Source organism: Polistes fuscatus, unplaced genomic scaffold (genome assembly GCF_010416935.1).
Source record: "Polistes fuscatus isolate 324 unplaced genomic scaffold, CU_Pfus_HIC Scaffold11, whole genome shotgun sequence".
NCBI classification, from domain to species: domain Eukaryota; kingdom Metazoa; phylum Arthropoda; class Insecta; order Hymenoptera; family Vespidae; genus Polistes; species Polistes fuscatus.
The window spans coordinates 280,766-294,251 of record NW_025113009.1 but is presented as its reverse complement, the minus strand read 5'-3'; the positions used below and the strand labels follow the sequence as shown (position 1 = coordinate 294,251).

Below are 13,486 nucleotides of genomic sequence, written 5' to 3'. Positions count from 1 at the left end.
TATTGTGATAATAATATAATTAGTAATAATTAGTACATCCGATGAATTTGCTACAGCTGTAATCATTTAAATCTAATCGATAATAACTTGAATTTTGTCGTAATAACAATATTTCTAGCGAAAGTCACTTCACTATTAAAAATGTACTGATGATAATATCGATACGTTTATATAAGGTGATCTCATCCTAATGTTTAGAGTATAAAGGTAGAGCGACCGGTAGCAAATAGATTGTAAATTCTTCCTCTTTTCTTTGCTTAATATTGCAGAAATACATTCGTTGAATGTAGCAATATTTAAACATATTTACAAAGCGTTGAGAAGCGCTTTATACACTTGTATAATAATATTAAAAGAAGTGCTTTGGGATAAAAAAAGACCTCTTGGTAAAATATTAGATAATATATAATATACATATATATATATGTATATATGTATATATATATATATATATGTATATTAAAACACCTTTATAATTTCAAGTAAAATGAGATATTATACACGAATCTTTGTCTTAATTATAATCAGGTTAAAGATAATAGTAACATGACAACAGATCGCGAATACAATGCGTTATTAAAGGTTTTTTATTTCTTCATGATCATTGATTATGCTACCTAAGTCCTCCTAGATACTCTAAATCACAAACACAGGCCATATGCAATTTTGTTGTCATTTCTTTATTGTTTAGCTTCTTTCTTCTTTTTTATTACTTCGATGATCTTTCTTGATCTGAAAAATATTTAGTTGCGTTTGGAAAACGTAATGGATCCGGGAAATCCGGAGTACCGTATCTACGTGGATTTAAGCAGTCCCTTATTGCCTGACCAAAGGCATGTCTAACTCCAGGATCTGTTGCTACTGCAACGGCGGCCCCTTCAACTTCCTCGATTCCTGCACGACTAACACCCTCTCGAACTAAACGCTCTACTGATGCCGTTATGGCTGAGTGATTAGGAGTTGGACTAACTAATAATCGTGGCTTTTGTTGTTCGATAAGTTTGCGCCGTTTCGTTGGTAAACTACCTATGTATGCATCACTGAAAGTTGTTACAGCACTATTCGCCATTCCTTGCATCTGTAATTGACGTCGTTGTCTTACTCCATCGCGTGCGATTATAGGTATCCATTCCTATAATGATCATTTTTAATTATCCAAAATATATAATCTTCATTCTCAATACTGATAAAAAAAGAAAATATCTTATGAAATGATTTATTTATTTTTAAATTGAATGATTACCGAAGGTAACGACTCGTGTCCTGGAAATGTTTCTGGAATATCTTCTCCTTCATCGGGTACAGACGCTTCATTATTAGACTTTTCTTCCATAGTTTCTGTTTCCATTGGCTGTGACAATAAACGTTTATTAATTTTCGTTTCTGTTTATGTATGTACCTTTATTATAAAAACAAATGATTTACCTCGTGTTGCGATTGTTGTTGCTGTGGTTGTTGTTGTTGTGGTTGCGATTGCGATTGCGATTGCGATTGCGATTGTTGTTGTTGCTGCTGTGACTGTTCTTGCGTTGAACATGTCGATTCGTGCGATACCGTTGAAGATCCCGACGTTGTTTGTGCAGTAGTATCTTTATATATGAGAAGTGGAAGAATGTCGGAATCCGGTGGTTGTGGAATACGTAATGAGTAAGTGCGGAAGTGAACAATAAAAGTATTTAACATCCATTGCCGAAATGAGGGATTAACGGCATTAACCATACGGTACTAAAAAAATAACAACGAATTATTACAAAGAATCAGATTTCTAGTTCTGAAATAATGTTATTGTAATTTACCATAAAACGGCCTACAACAGACTCTAAACCTGCTTGTCCTCCGCGAAGAGAATATCGAAGCACAGAGCACAATTGTCTTCCCAAAGTATTTACGATTGTTAATATTTCCTGTCCGAATCTTCTGTCATCAACATCTACAAATATGTAAATATATCTAAATATATGTAAATATATATATATATTAATATTAAATATTTTACATATTATATTTGATAAAATTTTATAATAAACTAACTCGGATCGAGTACGAGTCTTAACATTTCCTTGCAATGCCGTGACAATAATAATTCGATCGTAGCGCAAAGGTCTACGGAAGAACCACTTCTGCCAGTACCATCCTCCGCCCTTTCTAAAAGTTGTTGGAGATGTGGTCTGTAGTGTAAAATTAAACGTTCCACTACTTGTTCTTGTTCTTCAGGTGCAGTTGAATTATTCATTATTACACAGCACAAAAATCTCAATGGTGTTCGAAGCCTAGCAATTGGTTCTGATCTTCCGAGTCTTAGTCGAACGACATCTTCTACAGTCATGTAACGTGCCTAGAATAATGTTACATGTAGTTATTTATAGTTCAACTTTTTGTTTAATCAATATAACTTTTACAGATACTTACAAAAATCAAAGCTAGTTCAGCGAGTAAATTTTCTTCCGTAATATTTTCACGAGATTGTGGATCGTTAATTTCTAATAAATTAGCAAGAGTTACATTTCCACCAACTAAATTAGTACCTCTGTAATATAAAATAATTTTCATGTGTAATTCTTATTTATTTGATAATTTTGTAAAATGAACAAACATACCCCCCATCTCCCATGATTCCTATATGAATGTTTCCATTACCAAGCATTTGCATCATATTTCCAAAACTTTCCGCTAAATCAGGGTCTTAAAAGATATTTTTAATTAGTATTATTATACTACATTTAGTATTAATATTGAAATTGATATGAGATAATATGAAAAAATTTCACCACTATTGCTGCTGTTAACATTTATATTAGTTTGTTGTTGTCCACTTGTGCCTCCTACCATTTGACGTAAGAAATTAATTATAGGATTGGGTGTAGTATTTTGGCTAGAAGTTGGCGAAGCTGTGCTGGTAGAACTAGCAGTACTGCTTGCTGTAGACGTACTTGCTGTAAAATGTAATAAACTAATGTATATTCCATCGGTTTAGATACTTAATATATATTCTACCTGTTTGTGCCTGAGGTTGAGTTTCTTGTGCAGGCGTTTGACTGGCTCTGGTAGATTGTGAATTGACTGTAACATTTGGTGTACTAGTCGGTGTACGACGTACATGATGAGAATTGCAGGGAAGAAATGGATCAAATTCGAGTCCTTGACCCATGCTCATTCCAACACCAAGTGGATGTGCATGATGTTGATGGAAAACGTGAGGACGTGAGGTACTACGAGTTTGAGTTGCGGTAGTTGGATGAGTTCCTACATTACTTCTGTTATAAAATTCATTATTTAATAATCACCGAGTTACGACGTATTCATTGAATGAAACATAAACAAAGAATATTCTACGATCACATTATGCAATTACGTTGACATTACCGAGCTTGCGTGCTCTGTGCAGCATTAGTAGATGTACTATCCATTGTTGCAGCAACCGTTTGTTGGGTTCCTCCTGCAGTAGTAGTTGTGGTGCGTGTTGTTAATGGAACCGTAGCGATACCACCTTGCGCCATATGACCAGCAACTGCTTGCATTAAATTGCGTAGAAAATCTGGCGTGGGAGCAGAACCCCAAGGAAATATGCCAGCAGTATTTCCACTGCTTCTTCCTATCAATGGTATTATAACTTTAGAGACAGAGAGAGTCATGTTAAAAAAAAAAGCTTAGTAATTATCTAGAAAGTATTTTTAAAATATACGTACCAGCGTTATTATTATTATTGTTTTCACCAGATTGATTTGGTTCGTTTCCTGAAGAAGCTTCCATATTACTATCAGGACTGACTTCCATCAATACTTCAACGTTATTTGGCAAGTCAAACACTGTCATGAAAGGATAGCTTTAATATTCTTATTCGATACATAAATCTTGTATAAAATATCATTGAACAAATATAATTACCAAATTGCGATTGCGGTGGTTCTTGCGGTCGCTGTTGTTCCGATGGTTGAGAAGGCGGTGTACTACTAGATTCTTGTGGCTGATTATTATCCTCTGTTGTAACTTCGATCGATCCCGAAGCTACAACAATATCTGACGGTTGTTGGGCATTTGTAGTTTCAGTGGTTTCTTCATTACCGTTATTATTGTTTGCATTGCGACCATGTAAACTAATATGAGCCTAACAGACAAATTATATAAAATATAATTATGTGCACATTATATCTCTTTCGTGATCTATGCTCACCTCTACCTGGATCGGTACACCAGCTTGCAGAATAGCAGAATGTTGTATGATAATAGGTCGACATCGTAAATTTCTTGGTGGTTGTTGTCTCATATCAACAATTATGTCACTTAAAGCATGGCAGGAATGAGACAAGTAATGTAAACATTCACTAACACCATCCACCATTCTTTGAGTTTCTTCAACGACTTCTGGCGTTCCAGGCTAATTAGTAATTTTATAATGTAAGATATATGAATATTAATGATTATTAGGAATTCGTTTTTATATTCACTTACTCCTGGAGGCAATGATGGATCAGCCAACATAAGTACACGGTAGCGTTCGATGTATGGTCTTAAACGATCTTGAGTACTCAATAATCTGTCTAATAAGTATCCCATTTGTGGAGGTCGTGGCAATCTAATAAATAAATCAATAAATTTATTATTATTTCAATGTATAGCAAACAAAACAGAAGAAAAATATATCTTACTGAGTAGGTGGTCGTCTGCTATTTTGTCCACTTGCATTTGATGTTCCCTGTTGCTCGCTTTGTGATTGTGCAGACGATTCCATTTCAGCATCTTCTTGCGCCTCATTAGTAGTTCTTCCTTCATTAGCATCATCATTGCTTCCTATACATATTTATCAGATATTAACATATTTATGTTAGATTTTTATGATTTATTACACTTTTACCTCTTAATAAGGTAACATTGCTGGCACCTGATGCAGAGATTGCGACTCCTAATGCAGCTGCTACAGCTTCCGAAAGTCTAGTTCCAGTTGACTGCCGACCTTCTGCGATTCTGAAAATACTTTGCAGAATTTATTGATTTATTACACAAGTATATTTATTAATTATAAAATTAATGTAAATAATTATTAAATGAACTCTTACTCTTCCTGGTCTGTTTCTATATCTTGTACTTGTATTTGTTGCGGTAATGGAGATTGATTATTTTCCGATGTACTAGGATGTAGGGGTGCTGAAGGATCGTCAAGACGATCCATCAATTCATTTGCACGATTGAGCATACGTTTAGCAACTATTAAACGACTATTCGACAGACTGTTACTTAATTGTGGCACTGGTAACCCTAAGAGATACAAATAATGCATTATTGCAAAATGTGAAATTCAAAAAGCGTGTATAAATATTAATAATAATAATTACTAACCATGTCCTTCAACAATTTCAGCTGGTACAGACATAGCACCTAAATACATAGCATTTCCATGCATTTGAGCATGACTGAAACGATAATGTGGTCTCTGTTGATTTTGCCATCCTTGATTTTGTTGTCCTTGACTTTGTCCACTATCATTATTTCTTTGCCCAGGTTGAGGAGGTGCACTTTGCACCAAATGTATAACTTTACCATTTACGTCTAAATGAATGATTCCATTTTATTAGATTAGATCGGTTGAATTTATTAGAAAAAAAAAAAATAAGCACTCATTGAATCTTTACCATAGTCATTTAATTTTTTATCATCTTGAAGTACTCTTCCACAATAAATAAGTCTCTGTGAATCAGCTGGCACAGCTACAGACTCTGCTATATGTTCTTTAAATCTACGAACTGTAATTTGCTGTGGAATGCAAAGCATCATTACAAACATATCTATTCCAATATATTATGCATTTCGAATGTTCTAGAAAAATATCTACATTCGAAATAATTCAAAGGTACTATTAGAATCAATTTAAATCCAATAATTTCTAAATGTCATATTTATATTTATATTTATATTTATATTTGTATTTATATTTATATTTATATATATGAATGTATAGTTTCTTATGATAAATATATATATACACACACATATATATAAAGTAACATAGAAGAGGGGTAAAAAAAAAATCAATGAATAGATATAGCTTAGAATATTCTTTTACATAGAGGAAACCTTTGTCCATGATTCACACACACATATATACAATTACAACGTTATTACATTACAAATCTAAAAATACATATGTATCCTTTGTGTTCATCAGAATAATAAATTAAGAAAAAAATAATCTCTTTGATTATATATTATATTTATATATTTATTTATATATATATTTATATTCAGAGAAATAAATTACATAATTTTTTTTTTGTTTTTTTTCTTTTCTTTTATTTTAATTGAGCTTCTTAGATAGCCATAAATCAATAATTCCCTATATAGGATAATTTTAAATCAATAAAATTAATATTAGAGAAGATTCGTAAAAGTAAGAGGACGAACGATCGAAGCATAAAAAAGAACAACGAATAGAAGTATTTATACGATGATATAAAAATGTTATAGATAATAAACTTACGTCGTCTTCCAAAGAGAATGCATGATTCTGCGAATCTAAAGTCTTCACCGTAAGGTTGATCATGATTGATCACAATGCGGATCAAAACGCTCCTTCGATACTAAAATAATGAAATTTGATATATAACGACGTTGTATCGCGAAACGTTTAGATGTTAGTTAATCGAATAATAATGTAATATGAATCAAAATCTAATCTCACGATGCAGAGGATTGATGCAGGTGTAATAGGTGAGAAAATGATTTCACAAGAGTTATCAACGATGTCGGCTAGGTGCTACAAATAATATCTTATTGAAGAAAATTTATCGCAGTTAATTAAGCAAAATAAATGATTCCGTTAAATAATGATTATAATAACACGTTTAAAATCAGTTCACTCCGTTTTTCGATCGCATAGTTCGACTTATTTAAATGATATTTCTGGGTGTCGATATTTCACAGTAACGGGCAACACGACACACGTTATTCTACCCAGAATTCCCTTTACTATCGACACAAGGTGCGCAGCCAACATAAACGAGCTAGTAATCCCTATGCCGAAGTCGGCCTCTCTCTTTTTTCTTCTTTCTTTTTTATTTTTCCCTTCTTTCTTAAACATTAAAAAGTAGCGTCATCTACGTCGTCAGAATTCCGATTGGTATTGCGAGAGGGAGAGAGAGAGAAAGAGAAAGAGGGAGAGAGAGAATTAAAAGCAATACGTGATTCATCGGATATGAGAACCACTGATAACAAGCGTAGTAGTTTCCTCGTTTTACCACGAGATGGCTCGTCTTGTTCATACAACTTCATGTCTTGCTCAATTTAAATCCCACGTGAAACAGCTCACTTTTAGAGGTTCATTTAAATTTCATTGCGCGACGTAGATCGCGAGAGACGTGCGTAGATCAGCTGATTCGAAAACAGATCGTGTATTAACGGCGATAAAAGGACGTTAAGACTCCAACTAAAGCCTGTGCAATTAGGAAAAGTACTGCACTGACGAATAACATGAAGGATTGCGTATATACCAGTAGCATGTATATACAACACCAACGTTCCTAGCACGCCTAACGCGCATAATTATGCTTTGCACGAGATTTTAACGGTTGGTTGGTTGGTTACTTGCTTAGATTCTTCGGTTAATGCTTATTTGTCGTAGTTGACGAACATAGGAATAATAACGTGGCGAGTACGCAGATCGCGATAAGAGCCGACTATGCTTCCTCGCCTTCTCTATAAATGCTAATTAAGTATAATCTAACAACTCTTAAGTCTCTCGATCGAGCACGTATTAAATTACATTAATTGACGTTCTACGACGAATTACAAATTATCGCATTATCGTAGAAACGATTTGCAACTGCGGGGAAATTCGTTGTAATAGAAATAAAATAATAGTAGAGTATATGGTTATAGTAGTTTGTCAATCATTTTCCAGAGAAAGAAGAAGAAGAAGAAGAAGAAGAAGAGGAACAAAAACGAATCTCCAAGTCTTAAATCGACTACCGGTTTGATCGTAATCTTATCTCTTAAAGATTCCACGATAATTAGAAATATTTTTCATTTATTTTCCAGAAAGTAACGCCAGGAAGAAAAGAAAAGTTATGAGAGAGAGAGACGTTAGAGAATTTCCTGGATAGTTGGCGCCAACTGTGACCTCCTTTAATGAGGCGTGCTCGAGGAAGGCACGCGTTTAACTGGCACAATGTTTCTTGCGGAGAGCTCTACTCACGCTACTTGCTTTGCTGGCTGCTCCCCTCTCGTAAATTATTCCGCGAGGGATCAAGGCCCCGCGAGTAACAATGAACTTTTGGTGCCCTCTCATAACGTCGCGTCATCGCGAACAAATTCAATGTCATCAAATTGCTTATGTATCACATTCTGTGTTTCTGCGTAAGTATACGTGTACCCTAAGAAGTATGCCTAAGAATACGTTCTTTTCATCTTTTTATCTATCTCTCTCGTAAGTTTTAGAAATAGACAAAATAAAAAGTATAAGTAAAAGGAAAAAGCGCGAGATACGTGAATTTTTGCAAATGAAAGAATGCAACGTGGCAAAATACATCCATAGGGTGCATGCCTTAACGATATCAACCGATCTCGAGACGCTTCATCGATATTTCGCGTGAGATTCATACTGCAAATGAAAAAAAAAGGAAAAAACAGAGACAGAGAAGAAGACTCCCGGCGATCGCATTATTCAGATTAGGACATCGACAGAGGAACGAACGGCTGCATGGATATGTGAGAAGAAACATGTCCTTTCTTTCTTTCTCTCGCATGAACGCAGTGTGAGAGGAGACGTGTGTAGACATTTGTATCGGTAGAAGATAATGCATCTGATCGTGCACAAGCGAAGAATGTTAATGGTGGTTCGGTTTTGTATGCAGGAAGTGACGGCCGTCTCTTGTGTCGTGTAGCGGGGCCTGGCGCCCGGTGTCCGCTCGGAAAAAAGCCCCCAACGTAAATGCGATAAAGAGAGAAAGAAAGAGAAGAAAAGGGGGAGGGTGGAATATGAAAAATTGACGGATTCACCCATAGCCGCGAACCGAGGAGAGCGGCAGCAAGTTGCTCTTTTAAATCTCATCGTAAACACGCGTTCACAGTGGCTCTCATATTCATTGATCGGACGATTTTATTTTAAGGGATGTTTTTATCGAAATTTTGACAAATATTTCTTCGTCGATAATATTATCTCTATTTGAAAAAAGGAAAAAAAAAATAGAAGTAAATTTTCATTCGGCTCGATTTAATTAAAAGCGTTACTTTTCCTCGATTATCGGGTAAAAGTTTGACAAATCGAAGCGAATGATACTGTAAATGATGGTAAATAATAAAAAATATTGATAAAAAATACGACGAAGAATGAAGAATGTAAGAGCACGTGCGTCGTTACGTGGCAAGATTCTGGCAGGTAGCTCTGGAACAAATATGGCATATATGTGTATTCTAATTCGCTACCGGTCTTTTCGGCTCCTCCTGTTAATCGTTTCTCCTCTGTTCGGAGACTCCCCCGTAAGCCCTCGGGTCTCGTCCCGTTCCTCGTCTTCTCCTCCTCGTCATCGTCGTATTTCTCAAACGACAAGAAAAGGAGAAGTTTGCGTGCGTGTCTTGCTAACTATGCAAAACGTAGAAAGATATCCAGGAGTAAGTAGCAGCAGGCCGAGGAAGAAACGATATAACCGCATCAAAAAGAGGAGGAGGATGAGAAGCAAGAGGAAGAAGACGAGCAACGAGCGAAGAAGAGGACGAGGATGATGATGGTGGTGTTCACGTGTCGTTGTTGTGGTGGTGGTGTTGCCACTGCTGTTGAGAATCCCGTGTCTCGGTGAAGGTAACTGTGTGTGCGTTGGCGCCAGGTCGCATTCTCGCATTCGTTAACCAACACACATCACAGCCGTTAAACTTCTCCCTTCTCTTTTCTCTCCGCTCCGTGCTTGCGATCAAATAGCTCGTGCCTTGTTTCTCTCGACGCGGTGCTTCTTCTTATTCTCTTTTTCTTGTTTTTCTCCCCTTCTCTTTCTCTTTTTATATACCATCCTCCTATGTAGAGATATTAAGAGCGGTCACGGCTCCCGAATTTGCCAAGCGCGGGACGACGGGATCCCGATTTGTCCTCGTCTCGTTTGCTAACCGCAGGTACGTGGCGAAACGACCGGTTTCTTCCTACGGTCCGGTGCATCGGTCCATGCATCGATGTTTCGGCATGCAAAGTGTCCTCCCCACCCTCGCCAAAGCGAACAGACAGAGAGATGGGATCGCTTTTGGAAATGATCGAACCGAAGGGTGGATATAAGATCCCTTTAAGGATAAACATTTTGTCATCAAAACAACAGGACGCGAACTGTGTCATGACTTCATTATTATGTACCTACGAACTTCATTTCGGTATCATCCTCATTAGCTATTCTTCTATCTATTTACTCGACCAAATAAACTTACATTCAAACGTTTTCTTCTAACAGCGTATTCATTCTATTTTATTTATTATTTAAGCCAGTACCAAAATTGATTCTAATCTACGCACTAATTGTAAGTTTAAAATGAAAGAACAATAAAAAAGATGATAATCATTTTCAGGCCATTCGGTATGAAGTAGCGAAAAGACGAGTCAAATTCAGCTGATGTCAGTTTGCGAAAAATCGTTTTATCTCGAACGATCGTGCATAAGTCGAGTCGTTGAGACATGACGCGTCACCGAGTCCGACACCTACCTAAATCTACGACGGCCGCGCTCTTAATAGCTACATCCGTCCGTCGTGACGCGACTGACATCCGTAAAGATCGGAGTAGGAGCATCGCGACGAAGATGACGACGACGACGACGACGACGACGACGACGACGACGACGACGAAGAAGAAGAAGAACCGAACCCGGCATTCCAAAGGAGCTCACGTCGGTTCGTCCACCTCGAAATCCGTTCGCGCCCTCTCCTCGTTTTTCATTCGTTCTCAGTTGACGCCTCGAAAAAAATATATCCGCAGCTTAAGATCCTAAAGAAGAAATCACTTGTTTTTTTCTTCTTCCTTTCTTCTTTCTTTCTTTCTTTCTTTCTTTACTTTTTTTTCTTTCTTTTTCGTTCTTTTACATTCGAATTAGAAGGCATTCAATAGGTAAGAATTCAGGACAGGGACAAGGCAACTTACCTGCGATAGAAATGGAGCATCGTAGACTTAGCTTCTAGAGGGGGGAAAGGAAGATAAGAAGAAAAACAGAGAGACAGAGAGAGAGAGAGAGAAGAGTCACTAATGACTTCCTGGCACCGGCGACATCTCCCGTCGAACTTTATTTATGGTTTTCAGGACAGCGCATACCATATGTATGGCGCTTACCTTCGAGCTTTCTCTCTCTCTTTCTTTATTAGAATCCAAAAATCTTATAATCAAACTCGACGCGCATTTAATTCTCTTATTTAATTTCTTTTGATAATTAGATAAAAAAAGAAAAAAGATAATTCATGACAATAATTCATCTCACTTCATTGATACGTAAAATTAAATAGACGAATAAAATTGTGTCCCGCTATTGTCAATTTCACGAGGTACGAATTCTTCCGTTTACAATTAGATTCGCTTGATGCTCCAGTTTCTCCCTGGCTCGGAACGCGTTTTTATTTTTGATTAGATCGATATCATCGAAAATTCCACGATTAAAATTTCCTTTCTCCAGCTAACTATCGATTAAAATATCGAATAAGACCTCAAGAAGAGATCCGATCGAATTGATTTTCATTGAAAGAGGAAACAAGTTGAAATGTCGATATACAATGTTAAGATTTTAAAGGAGAGCGACAAAAAAAAGAAATAGAAAAAGACACCGGAATGTGTAAGATCGAGGAAGAGAGAAAGAGAGAGAGAGAGAAAGAAAAAGATAAAAGTTAGAAAAAATTATCTGGTATTTTCTTTACCGAGTAGTCAGCCGAAGCAAAGGTCAAAAGTTAAGCAACGCTCTCGTTATCGGTGCAAACACCACAGCGTTCGCATATGCAACGATGCGATCGATGCTTTTCGTTAGATCGACGAAATTAATTCGAACGGTATAAAGATATGTAAGATCGAACAAAATGATAAGATACACGGGGTTTAGATCGAATAGGGGGAAAAAAGAAAATCACGAAAAGATATATATATATATTTGTTTTATTTTCTTCAAATGGAGATTTCCGACGATAGGATCGATCTCGAGACGTTTCTTGAAGACTCGATTGACGGAAGACGAAGTCTGCGGTTAGGACAACACGGACATCCATCCATCTGTCTATCTCTCTCTCTGTTTCTTTCTATTTCTCTTTTTCTCTCTCTTTCTTCGTCTCTTTGTAAGCAGCACGGCTACCGAGTACGCGCTCGAGCCAAGGCGAGAGGAATAGAGTGGGAGAAAGACGGATAAGAGAACGAGACGAGGTCCAACGGAGGAGGACAGAGTAGGCCGGGCTCGTCGTGAAGCAAGAGTCGGAGAGAGAGAGAAAGAAAGATAAAAAGAAAGAGATAGGCAGACTGGGTGCTAAGAAGAGAGAGAGAGAGAGCACGCATAACATACGGTCCATACGTGTATAGTAAAGAGTCCTGCGAGAAGGAAAAGGAGGAGGAAGCAACGGCACGGCAGAGCAATAGCAGTGTTAGTAGCAGTAGTAGTAGTAGTAGTAGTAGTGTAGTAGCAGTAAAGTAGTAATAGCAGCAACAAAAGCACCAGTAGCAGTAGAAGCAGAAGCAGAGAAGCAACGAAGGAGAAGAAGGAGAAGAAGAAGAAGAAGAAGAAGAAGGAGAAGCCCGAGAACGTTACCTCCCGGAGGCGCGGCGCCGACGACGTTTGCGACTATAAGTAAGTCTCGCGCGTCGCGTCGCGGCTTAATGCCATAGCCGCGTCCGTGGCGCCAAGAGGAGGGCCCCCTGGCGACGATAAGCCTTCTTGCTTGCCCGTCGCGAACACACGCAGAAAAAAAAACACATAGAAAGAGAGAGAGAGAGGGAGACAACGGGCAGCTTTCACCCGCGTTTTTGAGCAGAGCGTTATATACCCCGCGCAAGATGTGGATCGCGACAGTGTAGATAATAGCGCGGACTAGCGCCGGTGGTGCACGTCTGGCTTTAGTCCAGTTAACAATCCAGTGTGTTCCGCGACAGTCGGTGTGCTTCTTGTCAGTTTCATCCCGTTCTCCTGTTTTCTTTTTGTCTCTTCTCTGTTTTCTTTTTATTTTTCGGTGTCCGATTATTCATCGTTGCCGTTCTAAGGAAATAATAATAGAGAAAAGAATAGCGAAAGACGGAAAGACGTATTCGAAGGAAAGATATAGAACCCTTTTGGTACATGTCCTTGTCATTAAGTTACACTTTTACAATCGGACCCGAAACTCCGAACGAAGAGGGAGGTTTACGAGCGTTGACCAGCTCGACGACGTACCCTCCGCCGTTAAACCGCGAGGAAGTCTTATTTGGGATTGTTAGAAGAAGAGGAAGAAGAAGAAGAAGAGGAGGGTAAAACAGAAGTGTTTAGAGGTAGTCGTGTCGTCGTTCTCGTTCCTCGTCAATAAACCCT

General features: G+C 37.6%; 1 protein-coding gene and 1 long non-coding RNA gene across 7 annotated transcripts; one reads left to right on the top strand and one right to left on the bottom strand.

Moving 5' to 3' along the window:
• LOC122526469 (large proline-rich protein BAG6) lies at positions 1-6,995 on the bottom strand. 2 transcript variants are annotated; one of them, XM_043649890.1, is made up of 21 exons: positions 6,674-6,995; positions 6,473-6,572; positions 5,628-5,748; positions 5,335-5,544; positions 5,055-5,253; positions 4,853-4,971; positions 4,647-4,788; positions 4,450-4,573; positions 4,172-4,375; positions 3,886-4,105; positions 3,687-3,806; positions 3,364-3,610; positions 2,995-3,254; positions 2,772-2,933; positions 2,598-2,682; positions 2,410-2,527; positions 2,032-2,335; positions 1,797-1,930; positions 1,426-1,725; positions 1,244-1,351; positions 1-1,132 (listed from the first exon to the last, which is right to left on the bottom strand). In XM_043649890.1, exons 2-21 carry the CDS (start codon positions 6,533-6,535, stop codon positions 710-712), a joined length of 3,663 nt encoding a protein of 1,220 aa, XP_043505825.1. In that variant the 5' UTR covers positions 6,536-6,572; positions 6,674-6,995; the 3' UTR covers positions 1-709. The 2 variants fall into 2 exon arrangements, with proteins under 2 accessions (XP_043505825.1, XP_043505824.1); XM_043649889.1 differs by having other exon boundaries at positions 2,769-2,933; positions 6,674-6,994.
• A 268-nt stretch (positions 6,996-7,263) lies between these two features.
• On the top strand, positions 7,264-13,397 carry LOC122526468. Of its 5 annotated transcripts, none has more exons than XR_006306072.1 (4): positions 7,264-7,558; positions 7,613-7,961; positions 8,029-8,756; positions 8,844-13,397. It is a non-coding gene; the product is annotated as an uncharacterized LOC122526468 (long non-coding RNA). The 5 variants fall into 5 exon arrangements; XR_006306070.1 differs by having other exon boundaries at positions 7,264-7,961; positions 8,029-8,346; positions 8,422-8,756; XR_006306073.1 differs by having other exon boundaries at positions 7,264-7,961; positions 8,844-9,787; positions 10,534-13,397.
• The last annotated feature ends 89 nt before the right edge of the window (positions 13,398-13,486 follow it).